The sequence below is a fragment of the Trachemys scripta genome, chromosome 3 (genome assembly GCF_013100865.1).
Source record: "Trachemys scripta elegans isolate TJP31775 chromosome 3, CAS_Tse_1.0, whole genome shotgun sequence".
NCBI classification, from domain to species: Eukaryota; Metazoa; Chordata; order Testudines; family Emydidae; genus Trachemys; species Trachemys scripta.
The window spans coordinates 68738865-68759394 of NC_048300.1; the positions used below are offsets into that span (position 1 = coordinate 68738865).

The 20530-nt window shown below is 44.8% G+C and overlaps 2 protein-coding genes across 12 annotated transcripts in view; one reads left to right on the forward strand and one right to left on the reverse strand.

Moving 5' to 3' along the window:
• The window catches only part of SDCCAG8 (SHH signaling and ciliogenesis regulator SDCCAG8), a 151365-nt gene extending 137871 nt beyond the window's left edge, over positions 1 to 13494 (reverse strand). For 2 of the 3 annotated variants that reach the window (XM_034765009.1, XM_034765008.1), the window contains exon 1: positions 13124 to 13380. In XM_034765009.1, coding sequence (XP_034620900.1) covers positions 13124 to 13178 — 55 coding nt within the window. In that variant the 5' untranslated portion in view covers positions 13179 to 13380. Of the gene's footprint in view, positions 1 to 13123; positions 13381 to 13424 lie in introns of those variants that run through there. The other variant, XM_034765011.1, reaches the window with a different exon arrangement.
• A 437-nt stretch (positions 13495 to 13931) lies between these two features.
• CEP170 (centrosomal protein 170) overlaps positions 13932 to 20530 on the forward strand; it is a gene marked incomplete in the record, with an annotated part of 185383 nt that continues 178784 nt past the window's right edge. For 5 of the 9 annotated variants that reach the window (XM_034765014.1, XM_034765015.1, XM_034765019.1 and 2 more), the window contains 1 exon segment: positions 13933 to 14202. 9 annotated transcript variants of the gene reach the window in all.

Below are 20530 nucleotides of genomic sequence, written 5' to 3' on the forward strand. Positions count from 1 at the left end.
ACCAGGTGAAGTGAAGTGTCTTTTTCCACTGCAACTTTCAAAAATACTGAACTACTGTACATACTGGATCATAAGCTGAATTTGTTTAGTAAAAAAGGGAAGCACCAGAGAAGGGGGTCAGCTTATGAACAGGTATAGAGAGGCGGGACACAGCCCCTCCCCCAACAGAGGGAGCAAGGAGAGGCAGCAGAGAAGAGGCAGGGCCAGAGTCTCTCTCCCTCCAGCCTCGGAAGCAGCTGCAGCTCTGGGGCTGGCAGGCTGCAGCCATGCCGCTCGGCCCCACGCTTCAGAGCAGGCTGTGGCCGCGCCGCCCGGTCAGGCCTGCCAGAGCAGGCTGCGGCCACGCTGGCCAGCCTGCCAGAGCAGCTCCAGCCAGGCCAGACATATCCTCCCCTGGCCCTCCCCAGATAAGGTGGGAAGGGATGGGGTCATGTGTGGGGTGGTCACAGGGGTTACTCCCCTGACCCCCAGCTCCCCCCCCCAAAAAAAATTTCTCCACCAGTTGCTGTCCCGGCCCGTCAGGGTAAGCAGCTGGCGCACCGGGACACTTTGCTTACTTAGGTTTACCTCCGTGCCTGCAGACGCTCGAGGTAAACAAACCATCTTGGCCCACCAGCGGCTTATCCTGATGGCCCAGGAGCCAAAGTTTGCTGACCCCTGAATTATAGGGTCGGCTTATGAATGGGTCATAAACATTTTCCATTTTTACTTATCCATCTTGAGGGGGGTCGGCTTATAAACGAACCGGCTTATGATAATGTATATACAGTATGTAACTGATCCTGCAAGTGTTCCCACTGAAATCAATTTAGCTCCATGTGGAAAAAAGCATCTACCCATGCAGAGCAGCTTACAGGATCAGGGCTTACAACTCAACAGCAAATTAGGTGCTGTATCACAGACTGAATATATATCCATAATGGGTCTATCATCTTTTAATAGATGAAAATCCAAGTCCTTTCACTTAACCTATTTTTCAGATGTTTGCAAATGTTATAGTAGTAATAATCCTGTGGGATTCTAGTCGTTCATCATTCAGGAACTTAAGACTTTTTCTAGGTTTCTTTGGGAAAGTAGTAATATACTTGTGGAGGGGGAAATATTTTCCTCATCAACAAATTTTCATCCTGACATTTTTCTTCAAATTTATTAAGTACCTATTCAAAGCTCCAGATACCTTGTACAATTAAACACATAGAAAATATAATAAAATTGTATATCCAAAGACTTCTCACACCAAAAATCTGATGCTGCTTCTTTACTAATAATTAGGTGGTCTAAAATAAGTCAGGAGGGGAAGTTCATCTTCATCACTGAACTTCTTTATAAGTAGCAGTTTATTTAAATTATTATTGATATTGACTTTCCATGAACATCACATATTCAATGCTTGCAATTAAGTATATTCATTATTCAACTTTTCAATATGCCATGTTTTTCAGTTAAACTATTATAGACCAACAGCCAAAAGCAATGACATTGGGATTCCCCAAATATAACATTTTTCAACATAGCTAACTCAACTCTAAAGAAATTTAACTAGAATTTTATCTTCTTTCTCTGTTAATTCACAATGCTAACCCCCATTACGTCTCGCCCATAAACTCTACAGTAAACTGATTAAAAAATAAGAAAACTCAATGTAATTAATGGAAGAAACGGTTAATCTTTGAAGTAGTGATCGACTTTAATAAAAAAAATATTTCCTATAAAATATCAGTTAAATTGAAAAGGTCCCAAATGTGCTTCAGAACAAGTCATTTAACCAAGGTCACACTACTTCAAACGGCAAATTATAGCATGGCTGGTGCTGAAAGTATGTTGTGGGTTTTTCAAATCTGTTGAATGACTTTGTCTAGCGATCCACTAAGGAGCTAAACTTTTGTGACTTTTGACTAATGTAAGCAGTCAGATGGCTTATAAGCCTTCTTAAATTCCCTATTATAAATTTATTACACTCAAATTGTAATATCATCTTGAGTGCGGACACCTGAACAGGCCTCAACATTAGAAATCCTAGAATATTTGGCTTCTTACACTCAGACTAAAGCTGGCCTTTTTAATTAATATGGCTTTTCTTTTCTTTTCTTGGGTCCCAGTATCTTTTTAACTTTGTTGGAACACAACCTACACTTGGGGAAGGATATATGTAAAAAATGTATTTGGGAAATAAAAATGTTATGGCACTTCCTTACCCAAGCCATTGTGATGTGCCTTCATTTTAGTAAAGCAGGATGAAAATTAAGGGTTGACATGCCTCTGACAGCCATTATTTTTATAGAGTGAAACTACTAGCCTGACAGGAAGAGGGAAGGAGCAGCGTTAACCACTTGACTCTGTCCGCAACAAACACAAGTATACGAGTGCCTCAGGTAGAGTTTAATCCTGTTGACATTAATGTGTAGAGCATGCCTCTTCGGAAAGTTACATTTATTGTTGAAGAAATAAAACAAAAGAAATAAACTATTGTGTCCCAATCAGGTGATAAAAGTGAAAGATCAGCTTTAGAGAGCTAGAAAAAGGAAACGTAAGCAAAAAGAGCTTAGGAATGAAAGATTAAAATCTGTTTGGGGTATTAATGCTGCTTTAGTTAAAAATAAAACCCACAGACATACCACAAAAAGTTGCACAAAAACCTAGGGATTTGTATGTGTGTATCATCTGAAAAGCTAAAGTTTTAATTGTTATTGCTTCTTATTTTACCATGGAACTCAGTAAACATAGTGTTGTATCAGGGTATATCTACACTGCAACTTAAGCCTCGGTTCAGGCTCAAGCCTAACGCCCTTTTAGTCTATACACAAATCATGCTAACCCAGGGTCCAAGCCAGAGTCAAGCTATGACCAAGTTAAAACAACCAGTGTGGAACTCGGGAGATCTGGGTTTAGTTGCCGGCTCTACTATAGACTACGTGGCCTTGGGCAAGCAATTTAGGAAATATCATCATCCCCCTTTTAATACCTGGGAAACAGTAGGAGAAAGTCTCATCTGCTTCAATTTGTCTGCCTTGTCTATTTAGATTGTAAGCTCTTTGGGACACGGACAGTCTCTTACCATGAGTTTGCACAGTGCCTATTACATAAATAGTCTAAGAAAGTGATACATGGATCCTTCAAGCAGCCTGTGTTCTCATTTAGCGCTCTGCCCCATCGAGTCACTGACACTTTTGCAGGAATGCAAGAAAGTATTTCTAACAATTTTCTCACACATCGTGCCAAATTAAAACAGTGATGTGAGATCAGTAGTTAGAACCCTCCGTAATCATCCTTCAGGCGTTTTATGAATGGCTAACATAGTTAACAACTCCAGAAATTGCTTCACTTTCAGTAATACAAGTTCACATCTGTTCACCTGCTTTCTCTAAGTTTACCATTGGTTTTGTGGTGATTCAGTCTGTCTTTTGTATCGTGTACGGCCGACTCGTATTTTAAGATCTATTGGGCAGAAAGCATCCTGCATTGGCACCCAGTGAAATGAATGAGATAGTTCACACCTCAGAGCTATTGTTTCAAGCTCTCTACAAGCATCTCTATCAATTACACTCACTTCACATTTTGAAAGTTTTCCTCACAACCATAACAACTAGAGAGTTTTTTTGTTTTGTCTTCATTTATTTAATGGAAGCGAAGGCTCTGCACAACAATACAAATGGCTGTCCACACTTTTCTGGCTAGTCTTTTCTGCCACCCAGAAGTTAGCGGGGAGGGCTCTGGGGTAATGCAAGCTTTAGAAACAATATTGTTGTAACAGACATTTCCATGCCAGAGTTTCTTAAACACTTGAGTTCCAAGTTACAGTGACTGTTTCCATACATGAAAAGCTTGAGGGCTTGGCAAACTGAGAACAAGGGGCTAGACTGAATGACTCCAATTGGAACCCTAAAAGGGTATAATTAGATAATATGGAGATGAAGAGCTAATTCAAGACATTAGGGTCACAGGATACATGTCATGGAGTAGGATTAGATATATTTCCACTGCTTTTGCCAAAGTGGAATCATTTTTTAAATCTGATGAAACAGAAAATTTCTGTGGAGGGCAAGTTAGGCATTTGAGCTACTAAACATAATATGGTAATTTTGTATTGTAATTAAAAATAATATTAGTTTTGTGCCTAATCCTACAAAATTTTATTCATCCTGTTTGTCATGTCAGTGGGACTAATTGTACGAGACATCAGTGAGACTACGCCTCTAATTAAGGCTTACAGAATCTAGCCCTCAGTAAAAATCTCCTGAATGATGTGGTAAAATTGCTTGTAAGCAGTACTGTAATTTTCATGTATAAAATCTGTGTCCTTTATTCTTCTGTTTTTATATTATAAACAATATGAACAAACAATCTGAACATATGTTTCTGGTGCATAAGATTATGTTGATACATCATTAAATTAAACGGTCTAGTTAGATCAGACTCCCACCTATCTGATTCTTACAGTACAACAGTAAATTGGATTAAGACCTTCAAAAAAAATAACCTAACCAGATTAAAGCTCTTTGATTGTCAATGTTTATAGGAGCTCTCACAATGACTGAAAATGGCACAAAGGTTATCAAACCTGACTATGCACATTACAAGAAAATATGTAACTGCACCTTAAAAACACTGCCATTATCCACTGATCAAATATCATAGTTGCAGAGCAACTGCCATAATGGGATAAACAAATGGTGCATCTATTCCAGTATCTTACTGCAGACAGCAGCCAACACTGGATGTCTCAGAGAAAAGTATATGTTATTTAGTATTTAAATGAGAGTCAGACCTAGAAATCCTAATCAGAATCACACTGTGCAGGGCACTGTATGAACATGTGAATACACACTTTCCCTGCGCCATAATGCACCCAAACATGCAATATTGGACTTATTTAAATTATTTATCTTCATAGCTATGCATAGAGCTTTAGACAGAAAAGATCAACAGGGCCCAGCCCCAAGGAATTTAAAGTTAAACAGCATAGGAAAAAAAGGTCTCCCACATACCAACTAAAGATTAATTTATGCCCTGAGATGTGAAGCTTGATTATCCTTGCAATTTTTTTCCTAGCGAGTGCCAGTGCAGAACAAACTGAAGTCTCCCATTCGTTTAAAAAATGTATTAAGGTGTCCTTTTTCAGAATACTACATTGATTATACTTTTGATATTTGGAGTAAACCTAATAAAAAGGGTTATTCTTGGGCACCTTTTAATATTTGGTGCTGTAGAGCAAGGCCAGCTCTAGGTTTTTTGCCACCCCAAGCAAAAAATTTTTTGGCTGCCCCACACTCCAGCGCTGGGCTCTCTCCCCCAACCCACCCTCACTCCCTGCCATCCCAACTCTGGGCTCTCTTCCCCACCCCACCCGCACCGCCCCAGCGCTGGGCTTCCCCCGACCAGCGCTAACTCCGCCCACTCCCCCCCCCGTCTCCAGCTGGTCCAGCGCTGGCAGGGTCGGGTAAGCAGCGGGGCTCCTAGGCCGCGCCTCAGCCCAGGATCCCTCCAGCCGGGGCTCCCGCCCAGGGCCAGCTCCAGGCACCAGCCCACCAAGCTTGTGCTTGGGGCGGCACCTGGAGGGGGGCGGCGCGGTGCTCCGGCTGCCGGCGAGAGCGGAGCCCCGGGCGGGCTCGCCGCCCTCCCCCTGGCGCTCTGGCCGCCGGGGACAGCGAAGCCGCGGCGGGCTCCCGCCCTCCCCCCAGTGCTCTGGCCACCGGGGACAGCGGCGCCCCGACCGGGACTCGCCGCCGGGTAGAGCGGAGCCCCGATCGGGACTCGCCGCCCTCCCCCCAGGGCTCCGGCCGCCCTCCCCTGCCGCACTGGGGGGGGGGGGGGGGAGCGGCCGGAGGCTTTTTTGCCTGGGGCGGCAAAAAAGCCAGGGTCGGCCCTGCTCCCGCCTCCAGGACCGGCTGGGACTGGAGAGGACAGAGCCAGGGTACCGCCCTGGCAGGGGGCTGAGGAGCCGGGGCAAGGCAGCCCCAGAGGGAACGGAGCCCTGGAGAGCAGGATGTGGGCCCCGCACAGCAGTGCCCCGGCTGCAGCGCTAGGGGGCGTCTGCCCTGTGGCACCTGCAGGCGGCTCCGTGTGCCCTGAGGCCGCCCCAGCCTGACTGTCCCATACTCGGAGCCTGCCCAGCCGTAAGGTGCAGGCGCTGCTCCCCGACATGAACCGCAGCGGCCCCAGGCAGGGCCGGCTCCAGCATTTCTGCCGCCCAAAGCCAAAAAAAAAAACAAAAAAAACCCAAACAGCGGCGGCAGTTCGGCAGCAGGTCCTTCGCTCCTAGAGGGAGTGAGGGACCTGCCGCCCCCGAATTGCCGCACGTGCCGCCCCCTCCCTTGGCTGCCCCAAGCACCTGCTTGTTAAGCTGGTGCCTGGAGCCGGCCCTAGCCCCAGGGCACCCCCAGTACGGGACGCGCTGCTGCTGCCAGGGCTGGCTCTAGGCTTTTGCTGCCCAAGCGCAAAAAAAAGGCTGGCTGGAATGCCACCCCTGAAAATGTGCTGCCCCAAGCACCTGCTTGGTTTGCTGGTGCCTGGAGCCGGCCCTGCTGTAGAGATATTTTACTGATGTACTTAACTTGTTAATAAAAAAAGAAAGTTAAAGGTTGGAGTCAGCAACCTGCAAAGCAAAATACGATGCTGAAGAACTTACTATAATTCAAAGGTGATGGTGATCAATTTTGACAGAAAAAAATGACTGGGATAACAATTTGCTGTTGAAGTGAAAAAAAGAGAGAAAGTATTGAGCAATGTTTGCAATGCCTAAACAAGAGAGGGTTTTTTCAGATTCTTGTACAAGAATCTGAAAGGCCCTCCTCTATAATGAGGCTCTGAAGCCACCACATTCATGAACTCAGATATACCACAAGAGTTCTTTGAGGACTAGTGGAGATTCAAAGCAAAATAATCACTTACCACAATAAAGACAAAGTTAAAGGGTGAGCTGCCCAAAAAGACACAGAAAACAGTTTAAGATAATAGTACAATGACAGAGGAAGAGATAATTTAAGAGGAAATAGTTGCTAAGCAACATAATTTGAGGGAAAATAAGAACCACATTTATACTAAATGGGTATATATTACTAATAACAACTGAGGTCAAAGGCCTAGATTGAATAGCTTTTACAGGAAAATTGCTGGCAGTTATTGACTTTAAATACAAAGGATGGCCCCACTTTACATACACAGATGCCACTTGAGTCCTAATAGGAAAAAAGTCTGTTAGAAGGTTGGAGGCACTGGAACCATAATCATATCATAATCAGGAGCATAGGAAAGTGAGTCATATGCAACAAGTAACTGGCCTATAAGGGAAACAAATTCTCTTTTTCCATCTAAACCCATTCACTGAAAACAAGGAGGGGGAAACAAAAACAAACAAAACAAACAACCAACTGACAGCTAAAGAAAGATTTAATGAGCAAAAATACACAGACTTCACTCGAGCTACATGTAGACAGCCAAAATGGTGCATAATGTACTTCTGGTATACTGTTTCAGCCAGACAAACAGTACATCTAAACCCATTAGAAAAGTAAAATAGTAAGACCAAAAATACCCATTCAACCAGGTTAGGACTTTTAATGTCTGATTGCCTATTTATCATTGGAAAATGTGAGATATGCAGCTTCATAAAAATAATGATTACCTACATCTTGTCTGTATTAAAACAGAACTTCAGAAATTTATTTCAAAAAGTTAACTATTATTTCAAGGTGTAACCTGAAAAAAAAAACAACAACAACTTTTTTTTGTAATTATTTTCTTGAGCAGCACCTTGGAAAGGACTTTTCGGTTTCCTAGATAATCTTTATTACTTCTCACACCTCAAAGAAACAAAATAGACTGCTTAATTGTTCAGCTGAAGTTAACTGAGCTCATGCTCTTAACTTCTGATAACCAAACTGTTTGAATTGACTACCATGTTGTTTGAATTGCCATATCTGCTGGGTGAGTTTTATATGAAACTACTATTTAGTACCAGATCAAAAGACTGGAAAAAGTAAAAGTTTAATTATTCAGAAAGACAATAGAATAAAAACACTTAATAGAAGGGGAAAATATATGATATAATGTACCGGTACTAATCTTCTGAGCCAAAACACTGAATAAGAACCTGTAAAACATGCTTCAACTACTTCCCAAATGGTTGATTTCAGTAATGTTTTTAGACAAGCTAGCAAAAATAATCCATGTAAACAAAGGAAGGCACATTCAAACTTTGAAAACCTTACCAAAGATGCAGCCAGGCATAATGGCCAAGGGTAAACCAGTGTACAGCACAAGGACTTGATAAAGGCAAGACAAGGCTAAAGAGGAGGGGAGGAACAGGTCACATGTTTGGCAAATGTCTGTTGGAGGGTTTGGAAAGGACATGCTTCCTCTTAAATATCGGTTTTGTGAGAAGGCATTCCTAGTCTAAGGGCTCGTCTACACAAGGAAATTAGTGCAGAATAAGCTAGGGTTTGAATATAAAGCACAACAGCTATTCAGCACTAACTCCCAGCGTGGACAAACTTATTCCACACGAAGAGTGCGTTTGTGCGGTTTAGCTTAGCCCAAAGGCACTCTAGGGTATGTCTATGCTACCCACCGGATCGGGGATCGATTGTGTCTAGTGTAGACGCAATAAATCAATCCCCAATCGCTCTGCCGTCGACTCCTGTACTCCACCGTGGTAAGAGGCAGAAGCGGAGTCGACAGGAGAGCGGCGGCAGTTGACCCCACACTGTGAGGACGCGAAGTAAGTCGACCTAAGATACATCGACTTCAGCTATGCTATTCTCGTAGCTGAAGTTGCCTATCTTAGGTCGATCCCCCCCAGTGCAGACCAGACCTTAGGGACTGTCTACACAGGGGAGCGGCTGAAGAAGTGTAGCAGAGCAAATCAATCCAATTTATCATTTAACTCATAGTACATAAACCAGACTAATAGTATGCATGTAGGACAGGTATGCCTCTTTCAATTTGCATCATTTTGTACACATGGCAGTGGCTTGGTGCATACTAAGCACATTGCAAGTTGCCATCAAGAAGGCTGAGAGCATAAGGATTACAGCAGGGGTGGCCAACCTTTGGCTCCGGAGCCACATGCGGCTCTTTAGAAGTTAATCTGTGGCTCCTTCTATAGGCACTGACTCCGGGGCTGGAGTTACAGGTGCCAACTTTCCAATGTACCGGGGGGCGCTCATTGCTCAATCCCTGGCTCTGCCACAGGCCCCGTCCCCACTCCACCCCTTCCCACCCCCTCCTCTGAGCCTCCTGCATGCCACGAAACAGCTGCTCAGGAGGGAGGCGGAGGAGCTTATCGGTGGGGCTGCCGGTGGGTAGGAGGTGCTGGGAGTGGGATGGGGAGGAGGGAGCTGATGGGGCGCTGCTGACATATTACTGTGTCTCTTTGGCAACGTACATTGGTAAATTCTGGTGCCTTCTCAGGTTCAGGTTGGCCACACCTGGATTACAGGAACCCCCTGGGTCTTGTATTTACATTCTAGTTTACCAAAGGGTGTCATGGGAGGTCTCTAATAAAAGCTTATGTCACACTGGTGATCAGTATCACTGGGAAATGCATGTACAGATGGTATGTGAGAAGTTTATATATACACACACTGAAAATTATGTTCTTGAGGTCTATGTCTAGGGACAGGTCACAAGCAAAGGTGAAAAGCAGGTTTGCTTTCAGACAAGAAACATTTATCTGTTTATATATAAATTGAATATTCTCTGGTTCACAATGGGCAACCAGTAGCATTCTAAATCAGATGCTAATGAAGAGCTGGCAGGGACTTCAGAAGGAAACTAACAGGAAGAGGTAATCAGAAGGGTGGGGGCAACCCTATCTTAGGGTGTACATCAAAGGTTTGTTTGGGGAGGGGAGGGAAGAGGACAGGCTAGCCCTAAGAAGTAAATGGACAGTGAGTTTGTTTCATGGAAGGGGAATCCCAACCAGGCTTGGTTGAACATACTGGAAAAAAAAACTTCGGGTGAGATAAGCTTCTTTAGACAGGAGGATAAATTGTGAGTTAAATTAAGTCTCTATAAACTTGTTTAATATGTAACTGTGTTTCCAATATTCTTACTCATTATCACTTGAATCTTTGTTCCTTGATAATAAACTTATTCTTGTTTTCATTATAAATCTAGCTAAGTGTTGTGTGTTCAAAAGAGCCGTGTTCCAAAATATAGTTAGTAAGCTGCAGTGTACTGTTCCTTTGGAAACAGTAGGCCTGTCTGTGAGTGTTCAGTGGATAAGGGTCTGGACGCCACATAGGTACACACCAACTCTCGAGTCCTTAGTATTCTATCATTAACCTGCACAGAGACAGCAAAGTCTACGGAAGCCTGGAAGGTAGTGCTTGTGTTGCCAGAGAACGGTGGTTTCAGGGAGCTAAAACAAGCTCGCTCAGACGAGACTCTCTCACACTAAAGGCGAGCGGTGGTGAGGTGCCTTACAACCATGCGTACCGCTGCAAAGCATCACAGGGCAATGTCATGGGAAAGGTACCGTTACACCATCTTATAAATCTTGGTAATGCTCAGGAGATTATTGATTGCTAACCTCACATGTCAAATGCTAACTACATTAGGGCAACTAATGGGAGCCATGTGTCTATTATTTGTCACCCAGGCTCACAGGGTTCAGAATTCATAAACAGAAAGGAGTATTTTTCCATGGTACTCCAAGGCCTGATTGACCACTTTGGCTAGTTCATAAACATCAATGCAGTGTGCAAGGCCGGCCTTAAGGAAAATGGTACCCTGGGCAAACTTGTATTTTGGCACACGCACACCAATCACCTCTGGCCCCACAGGTTCTCTGAGCTTTCCCCCCCCCCCCTAATTTCTATGCCCTGCTGCCTCACCCCAGTGCTTAATTTGTATTGAAAGGTTATTTTGGGCTCCCTTACATGCATTAAAATCTGTATACACATCAAACATGCCAATTCAACTGTTCAGTCATGCACAAGAGTCTCCAAATCCAATCCCTTTTTGTTCCCCACATCCAACCCTGCCCCCTCCATCTCCCACATCTAGCCCTGCACCCTGAGAGGAAGTTGCCTTTGCAGCCTGGCATGCATGGACCAGGCAACACTGCCCCAGCAGCAGCAAAGGCTCTCCCTCTCAGCACTGTGCCACAGCTCCCCACTGTCCAGGCTGTTGGGGGTTCATTTCAGCACCCCAAGACCCTAGCTGATGCTGCTAGGGGCAGGGGCCAGCCTCTCCGCAGCCAGCTCCATGCACCTGAAGGTGGGACCACAAACAGCTTCCACACTCTCTCCTTATTCCTCCCTGCCAACTTGAGGCTTCCTGTCTACCCCCATACCAAGAGGAGCTGCTGTGGGTTCCAGCAGGAAGGCATAACAAGCAGAGTGGGATCCAACCACACTCCCTCCATACAGGAGCCCCTGCTCCCTCAACCCCATGTCTTGTTCCTTGGCTCAGATCTTTCTAGGGCCCAGAGAGGAATTGATGGGATCGAGCAGGAGGACTTGACAGGTGGTGCAGGACCCAGGTGCTGGCTTAAGTCCCAGCTGTGTGAGGTAGTCACTGTTGTATGGTCAGGGAATGTTGGTGTGCACGCCAAATTGGACTGGCATTGTGACCTGGCACATGAGGTCACAATGCCACTGAAATTTGGCCCAGCTGCCCCTCCATCTATAGAGGAGTAGCTGGGCCATATTTTAGTGGCATTGTGACTCTGTGCACTAAGTGCTGGAGGGTGCCACTCCGGGCACACACATGCTCCACCACCACCACTCCAGCAGCACCATACCCCTGCCCTCTCAGTTGCATGGGACTCTGTGCACCTACATAGGCGATTCCTCTGCTAATGCTTTTATGGCATCATGGTGTCCACACTAGAGGAGTTGCATCACTTTAATTATCTAAAGTAGTAAAACCTGTGTGTGTATACAATAAGGCCTAACGTTGCAACTTATATACAATTAAGTGTTTAATTTCAGTGGCATATATTACATTTACAGCTGGTTGAAATTTTTCAAATTTCAAAACTTCCCATTTTAGGAGGAAAAAAATTGAAATCTTCACTTTTCCCCCCAAACCAACCCTAATTGTATTGTAGATTGGACTGCTCAAAAACTCCACTCCTCTACAGTACAGAAATTCAAGTTGTCCAAGCCCCTTAGCGAGAAGGGTACCTCTACACTGGAAACTTCAAAGCACTGCTGCGGGAATGCTCCCGTGGCAGCACTTTGAAATGCGAGTGTGGTTGCACACGAGCTCTAGGAGAGAGCTCTCCTAACGTTCCTGGTAATCCACCTCCACAAGAGGATGAGCTCGGAGCCTGTCTACACTAGCGCTTTAAAGTGCTCAGACTTGCTGCGCTCAGGGGGGTGATTTTTCACCCCCTGAGCCAGCAAGTTAGAGTGCTATAAAATGTAAGTGTAGACAAGCTCTGAGCACTGGATAGATAGAATGCACAGCTGAATCTACAATAAACGGTGGTTTTGATCGGGGGTGTTGGTGCTACTGGAGCTTCCAGAGTGTTAAAGAAGGGGGGAGGGTGAAGCAGCTGATTTGGAGCTGTACCTCCTCTTCCCCAGTGAGAGAGAGAGTGTAATGGGGATGTGGTGGAAGTTTGGCACTGACTCAGCCCCACAGCGGTGGGGAAGTATGTAGAATTATCTGAAAGCAGTGGGCCCAGGCACAGCGGAGATCTTAGTCTGGTTCCCTTGATTCAACTGGCTGGAATCGTTAAGACAATATAAGGGGTATCAGCTCCGGTAATTCTACCCCACTGTAGTTGAAACTCGAGAAAACACCCGTGAGCAGTGAGGTGGAGAAGGCGGTGCAAGCCGTGCAGCCCCAGGCAAAGAAACCACGTAGCACAGTGTGGGGGGGGCAGTGGCAGGAAAAGAGGTAGCACGCACAGGAGTGGTCCATGTTGCCAGCAGGTAGGTAGTGGAGAGCAGCCAGCACTGGGAGCCAGTGGGCCTCGGCAGGCACCGAGGCCGATAGCGGGGGAGTGGGCACTGCCAGGACAGGAAAAGGGGTTGAGGGAGCAGTGGGGGCAGGCTCAGTGCTGCACAGAGAGGGACAAGCGACAACATAGAGAGCGGCCCTGGGACGGAGTCGACGCGGGCGGGAGGGGGGACAGCGAGGCGGTAGCTGACTCGGGGACCCCGCTCACCTCGAAGGCTTCTCTGATACCGCTCCAGGTCGGACTCCTCCCGGGCCTCCCGCATAGGGGCAGAGTCCGCGTCTCACACCGTGAGGCAACGCCCGCTCAGACTCCGGGCTCTAGCCTCTGCTCCCCCACTCTGTATCCCGGAGAAGCGTGGGAGCGAGGAGCAGACCCGAGCCTCCCGCTCCCGAGTCCTCCCCAACAACACTCGGGAGCTGTAGTTCCGTATCGTTCACTGTCCCGGTCCACCCAACAGCCCGGGGCTCTTAGCAGAACTACAATTCCCACAAGGCTATGCAGCACCAACCTTCCATCCTGACCTCAAGCAGTTTGGGAGCCTGTTGCTAACCAACTAAGAAACGGTCTCCTATGCCCCCAGCTGAGCGAGTCATCCTCAGAGTTCCGCCCAGTAACGCGGCACGCACTCACGTTGTGTCCTTCCAAAGACTACATCTCCCAGCATGCAGCGTGCCATCCTCTGAGCCCTGGGAATTGTAGTCCCTGGGACTACAACCTCCCCGAGCGTAGAAGAGAGCTGCTGTATTCGGCTCTCTCCCTTTGAATGCGGTGAGATCGCGCTTGCGCACTGCGCAACTGTTCCGCTCCAGCACATGTTTCTTTCCCCGCAGTGTATGGGTGAAGCGCACGCGCAGTAATCTCGGGCAAGAGGGAATCCATGTTTTTCTCCTTCACGTTGTGCCCCTTGGCATATGCGTAATGTGCGCCCGCTTCCGAGGGGAGTTTGCGCCTCCATTGTCTGGATGTGGCGCAAGCGCATTGAGAGTTTGCTGGGGCGCCCTCAATTGCCAGAGCGCCTGCGCAGTAATTCTCGGAGTCGGGGCTCCGTTTGCCCCTCCCCCCGCGCATTGTGTGTGTATGTGTGTTAGGGCGGCGCTTGCGCAGTGCCTGCGCCCCGCTCTGTGCCGTTAGCCGCTATGTGCAGGGAATAACGTTAGAGCGGTTGCTAGCGTGAGACCAACAGAGACGGTGCCGGTGCGTCCCGCCCCCTGGCGACGAGGAGATGGCGGGTCAGTGAGCGGCGGCACTAGGGACACCCCTGCCCAGCGAGTCTCCTTCGCGGGGGGGTAAGTGATGATGCTCCTGCCCCAGAACCCTCCTGGTCTGAGCTGGGGCGCCGGGGGGTTGCACCGTCCGTCCCTGCGCCTCCATGGCCGCCGCCCCCTCTGCCGTGCTGGGGGGTGTGCGGCTGGCGCTGCCCCAGCCTCCGAGCTGTCCGCCGGGGGACGGGCGGCTTGTTCCAAGCGACTCCTCCCGGATTGCTGGCTGCTCTGCACCGTTCCCACCCGGCGGCGGCCGCCGCCTTCCCTGCTGCTCCCCGCCCATCAGCCTGCGCTGGCCACGGGCGAGCCCGAGCCACCGGCCCACGCTGGATGCAGATGGAGCCGCTACATCGCTTTCTTCCTCTGCCTCTCCCTTCCCGACACAGACGTGCCCCGCGGTGGGGGGAGGGAGACTTCCCTAGTCAGCTGCCCCCGCGGACACAGCCATCCCTTCCCGTCCTCACTCACCTGGGACGGCGAGTCTCCTGCAGTGGGGGGTTATTGTTTATAGCCAGGGTCGTCTTATTTTTAAATCTCTCCTCCTCCGTTGACGGATTTTGTGGTTTCATTGAGTTTTTTTTTATTTTTGAATCTTCCCCCGTTTCAAAACGCCCCCATAGTTGGAGTCCAGCAGCCCCTCCACCCCATAATTAGAAAAATAAAACTCTTCCTTTAATGTATGTGGAAAGGGAAATGAGAAAACCTATTATTTCCCCTCTTATTTATCTATTTCCTTTCTCTCTATCTTGAGTATTTTGATAAGGTCTCTTTAATTGTTAACAAAATCCCTGTTTCCCTAATATTTGATATACATGGGTTCTTACAAATGTTTATCAGGAAAAGGTAAAATAATTTGCCTTTTGTGAAAGAAAATGTTGGAGTGGAAATGAATGGGTTACTAATATAACACAAAGCTGATGGCGCTTTTCAAATATAAAGCGTTCTGTGGAAGAGGAAGCTGACTCGACTGAGAAGCAGATGACAGTTGTATGGATGAGCTTTATTTTGTGATCTCATCCATGCACTGCTTGGAGCCGGATGCTAGTGGTTCTGCAGTGAGGGCTGGGGGAAGGAGGAGGGATTCTGGTACATTTAGTATTCAGTAAATCCAGTCTATTCATTGGCATCAGGCGGGGCTACTCTTGCATCTCTGAATCCAATCAGGGAAATGCCAAGTGCATGAAGCACACACCACAGCCATTCAGTGTAGTAGTATGTGTATGGACATTAGGAAGCTGACTCTCAGTGAAAGGTAGCTGAGAGCATGAGATAGTTGTTAGCTTATTGGACACTGCCTTAAATATTTTTTGTAATGAGTTGACAACAGGCCACCTATTCTGTATGGATTTAAAGGGGAGCAGGAAAAGGTTGAGGAGTGTTTACGGTTTAGATGAATTGAACATATGACATGCCTGTTTTGGATCTATAGTCAAAAGATGATGTGATAGGGACTATACACAAATATGTAAACTCCTTGTGAGTTAACCAGGCTCTCCTCAGTTACAGTGAAATTAAAGGTATTCAACTACATTGATCATGTACCTTCATGGAGTCCCAGTCAAGTGAATGGGACTGTGCACTGGCTCAGGATTTGCCCATATAAAACAGTATGCAGAATCAGAGCCAACAATTGTAGCAAATGAATATGAGCAAAAACAAAATTAAGAGTTCATGACTAAGTAAAACTATTTTCCCATGATTGAAGAAGAGCTCTGTGGAGATTGAAAGCACATCTCTTTCACAAGTTAGTCCAGTAAAAGATATTACCTTACCCACTTTGTCGCTCATGTTTTCACATGACTAATTTCCAAGTATTCATTGTGCATCGGTGTTGGAAAACATATCTTTTCCCAAAAGAGACGCTATTAACATAAAATTTGTTTGCTTTTAAAAAATGACTTACAAACAGGTGTTCTTGAGTTTTTCTACCAATATTTATGTTTATGCAGTTGCACTTCCCTGTTTTTAAAAATGTTTTTTTTTCTTTGTTGCTCCATGAAAGGCTCACAGAAACAGGGGAAACTGACTAACCAGTGGGAAAATAGTGATCCTGAATATGCACAAAATGTTGTCAAAAGTACAAAATAATCAAGCTGGAAAAAATAACTTAAAGATTAGAGAAAAATATATTTATCTAGAAGTTCCTTGGTAGTAGGTAAAATATTTTCAGACAGTGTTGCTAGCTAAACTGTAAGTCATCTCTGTAAAAAACTTTATTGCAATTTCCATCTTTGACTCTGATTTTTGTATCAAATATGCTGCATTTACAAGTTGTTTTGTTTTAAAGCTGCCAGCATTGCGCACATGGGCTGGGATCTGAAAGCCAGGATGGGATTTCTTTCTTTCTTGTGCTTCATCATCAGTAATAGATTCTGCAGTTAGAATGTAGCTATCCATTCTGATGATATATAAACCAGAAAATAATCCACTTCACTCTCTTGGATCTAGAAAAGTCTACTTGCTCACTTGTGGTTGGGAAGTAGGACACTTCCCTTAGTAACTGGAACAAGGCCTAAACCATCAACATTTGCAGAATTTGATCTTTCATTTAAAATATTGTTTCTAGCCCTTATGGATGCAAATATAACTTATTTAAGGTTAACTAATTCTGTGCTGGATCCCTGATTCTCTAAACAGATTGTTCCAGTGCCACATTTGTTCATTCTAGCTTTGGCAAGCAGAATGAAATTGAGGTGAATATGATTAGTTTCACCGTAGTTCAGAATTCCCTTAGAAGCCACAAAACTGACCAGATTTATATCTGTCTCTCTGTGTTACTATTTAGAAATCTACTAACAGCAAAGACAGGCATTGCAGCTGTTCATGAATTAGGAGAATGAAAAGTTGCAGAATCCCTTATCTCTATTTCTCAACAGCCATAGGGGTGTTAGAAGGACAGAATAGCAGAGAATCCCCCTTTGCAGAAACTGTTGCCTGAAGCAGTGGAAACCCTCATGCATTCCAGCAACCAGGAGACTGTTGAGGAATGGGGAGAAGAGAGAGAGCCTCATCTCTTCCTGAGGCTTCTGATTTGTTAATCAGAAGCTGGAAATAATAAAGGTGAAGCCCCCAAGAAATGTTAAGAGTACAGCAACTGCTAAGAATTCCAGCATCCTCCTTTTCCCTAGCAGCAAAGGTTTTGTAGCAATGTGCCAAACTTTGCCCCTTGATTTACTTGTAGAGCTTTTTTCTGTCTTTTGTACTAGCCTCTGGCTATTAAGTTTCTGGTACATTTTTAAACCACACCCTCATCCTGTAGCCGTATTAACCAGCATTTCTTTTTTTGCCTCATTCAATACATTTCATCAACAAATAAGGCAGGGGTTCTCAGACTTTTGTACTGTTGACCCCTTTCACATACCAAGCCTCTGAGTGTGACCCCCGCTTATACATTAAAAGGACTTGTTTATATATTTAACACCATTATAAGTGCTGGGCAAAGCAGGGTTTGGGGTGGAGGCTGACAGCTCGTGCCCCCCATGTAATAACCTTGCAACCCCCTGAGGGGTCCTGTCCCCCAGTTTGAGAACCCCTGAAATAAGGCAAGGATCTTATAGACAGTTGCCTCCTACCAATGAATCACTGTAGCATAGTGAAGAGCTGAATGAGGCAGGTGTCTGGGGGTGGGAGGGAATAGTATGTGATCACATAATTAAAGACTGTATTATATCTTGACTTTAGTAAGGCTTTTGATACTGTCTCATATGACCTTCTCATAAACAAACCAGTGAAATATAACCTAGATGAACCGAATATACGATGGGTGCACAACTGGCTGGAAAACCGTACTTAGAGTAGTTATCAGTGGTTTACAATTCAGGTGCAAGGACATATCGAGTGGGGTCCTGAGTCCAGTCTAGGGATCTGTCCTGCGTCCAATTCTATTCAATATCTTCATAAATGATTTAGACAATGGCATAGAGAGTATACTTATAAAGTTTGCGGACAATAACAAGCTGTGAGGGGTTGCAAGCGCTTTGGAGGGCAGGATTAGAATTCAGAGTGGTCTTGACAAACTGGAGAAATGGTTTGAATTAAATAGGATGAAATTCAATAAGGACAAATGCAAAGTACTACTGATTATTCCTCCATAATCAGTTGCGCACACATAAAATGCGAAATGACTGCCTATGAAGGAATACTGCAGAAAAGGATTTGGGGATTATAGTGGATCACAAACTAAATATGAGTCATTCATGTAATATTGTTGCAAAAAAAAAAAAGCAAATATCTTTCTTAAATGTATTAGCAGGAGGGTTGTAAGCAAGACACAAGAAGTAATTCTTCCACTCTACTCAGCAGTGATAAGGCCTCAGTTGGAGTATTGTGTCCAATACTTCAGGAAAGATGTGGACAGACTGGAGAAAGTCCAGAGAAGAGTAAGAAGAATGATTGAAGGTCTAGAAAGATGTACGAGGAAAGATTGGAAGAAAAAAATGGGGTTGTTTAGTCCGTAGAAGAGAAGACTGAGAGGAGACATAATAGTCTTTGATACATAAATGGTAGTTATAAAGAGGAGATTGCTAAATTGTTCTTCTTAACCACTGAGGACAGGACAAGAAGTAATGGGCTTAAATTACAGCAAGGAAGATTCAGGTTAGACATTAGGAAAAATGTTCTTACTGTAGGGAGAGCACTGAAACAAATTATCTAAGGAGGTTGAGGAATCTCTGTCATTGCAGGTTTTTAAAAACAAGTTAGACAAATACCTGTCAGAAATTGTCTAGCTAATACTTGGTCCTGCCTCAGTGCAATGGCTGGGACTAGATGACCTATCTGGGTCCCTTCCACTCCTACATTTCCGTGATTCTATGAATTCACATGCACAATGAGGCAAATTGAGGTTGCCCAGACAACTTTAATTCTGATATTTTGTAACTTTTGAGTGCTTCACTTTGCATCCTTAATATTCTTTTATTGTAGTTTGTGTGTGTGTAAGTAATTGTTAACATACAGTAGACTTGTAGAGTTAAGATTTATTTTCCATTACAAACTCAAATTCACCCACCTACTCTTCAAAACTCCTCAAAAGACCATTTCCACTTTAAATCTGCGTCTATGGCCTGTGGCTAGAAAATACTTTTTTAATGCAAATTAGAGGTGATTTGGACAAATTGTTTTTGACCGATGAAACTTAAGAAAAACAGTTGTTAATCATGTTTTTTTTTTTCCTTAATTCATGTAATTCTTTTTTGTCATGTCTTATGTCGAAAGCAACTTGTCCTAAAAACTTAATACGGTTTAGTCTCAATATACTGCAATGGCTTACAAACTGGATTAGTTTTGAGCTTGGAAAAGGCATCTTTGGCAAGATTAGTAAAGTCAAAGTATCCTGTCAGGCTTAGACTATCTTTTAAGAGGATGTCACATGACTAAGGAAGTTGCAATCGCAATATGTATACTATCTACATAGACAGTCAAATTAAGTGTGTTAGTCTAAGTATCTTAACCATTGACTAGCTGAGGGAGGAGCATTGTACAAGCATTTTGGGCTACATCTTTTAATTGGCCATAGTTACAAAGGGAGGAGTCACAAAAGCCTCACTTATTTTCATTTATAGTACGTCTGATCATTCCACACCTGAAGCTATTGAGCTTTACCCAAAGATGGCCTCTGATATCAAAACTAGGGGTCTGGACTGTTGGATCTGTCAAGACAGGCATTCGCTTTGTTTGAAGCTGGTTCTTGCCAATGGCAATGATGATGGGTTCCTTATGGAAATTTGTCCAAACGAGCTGCCTTGAGCTAAGACAATGGCTCAGCTGAAACACATTTTTAAACAGGGTACATGTGGCTTGTCTTTCACCTTAAGGAACAAATTCTGCAAGGTGACTTGTCACCTAATGTTCAGAGGGATGATGTTGGACAGAACTTGCAGTCAGGCCAGATTGCTCAGTCTTATGGTACCTGTTGTTATATACATGATTTCATGCTGGTGAGCATGTACATACAGCTGAATTTACATCTTCATAAAGCTGAGTCACTCCTGGGAGCAATAGCAATAGAATAGCACAAAGAAAGCCTGGAATTTTTTAGTGTCTGCACATTCGGTCCCCAGTGGAAAATAACACCTGGTATCAGAGTGAATGTGGCCTGAAAAGCAGTCCAATTGTAGTATTTTCTCCACATGTGAGATGTGTGTGTGGTCTAGGATGTGGACCTCTAAAGCCCTTAGAATAAGTCCTTGATCCAAAAAGAAATGTATCTTTATAAAATAGATATTAAAAGAACAAAGAGTGAAAGGTGGGAGGGGGGTGTTGCTCTGGGGCACAACTAATGTTATTTGGTTACCTTAACTGTGACTTTTCATATTTCAAATGTCTATTACCTTTAGAAACACAAGTCAAAAAC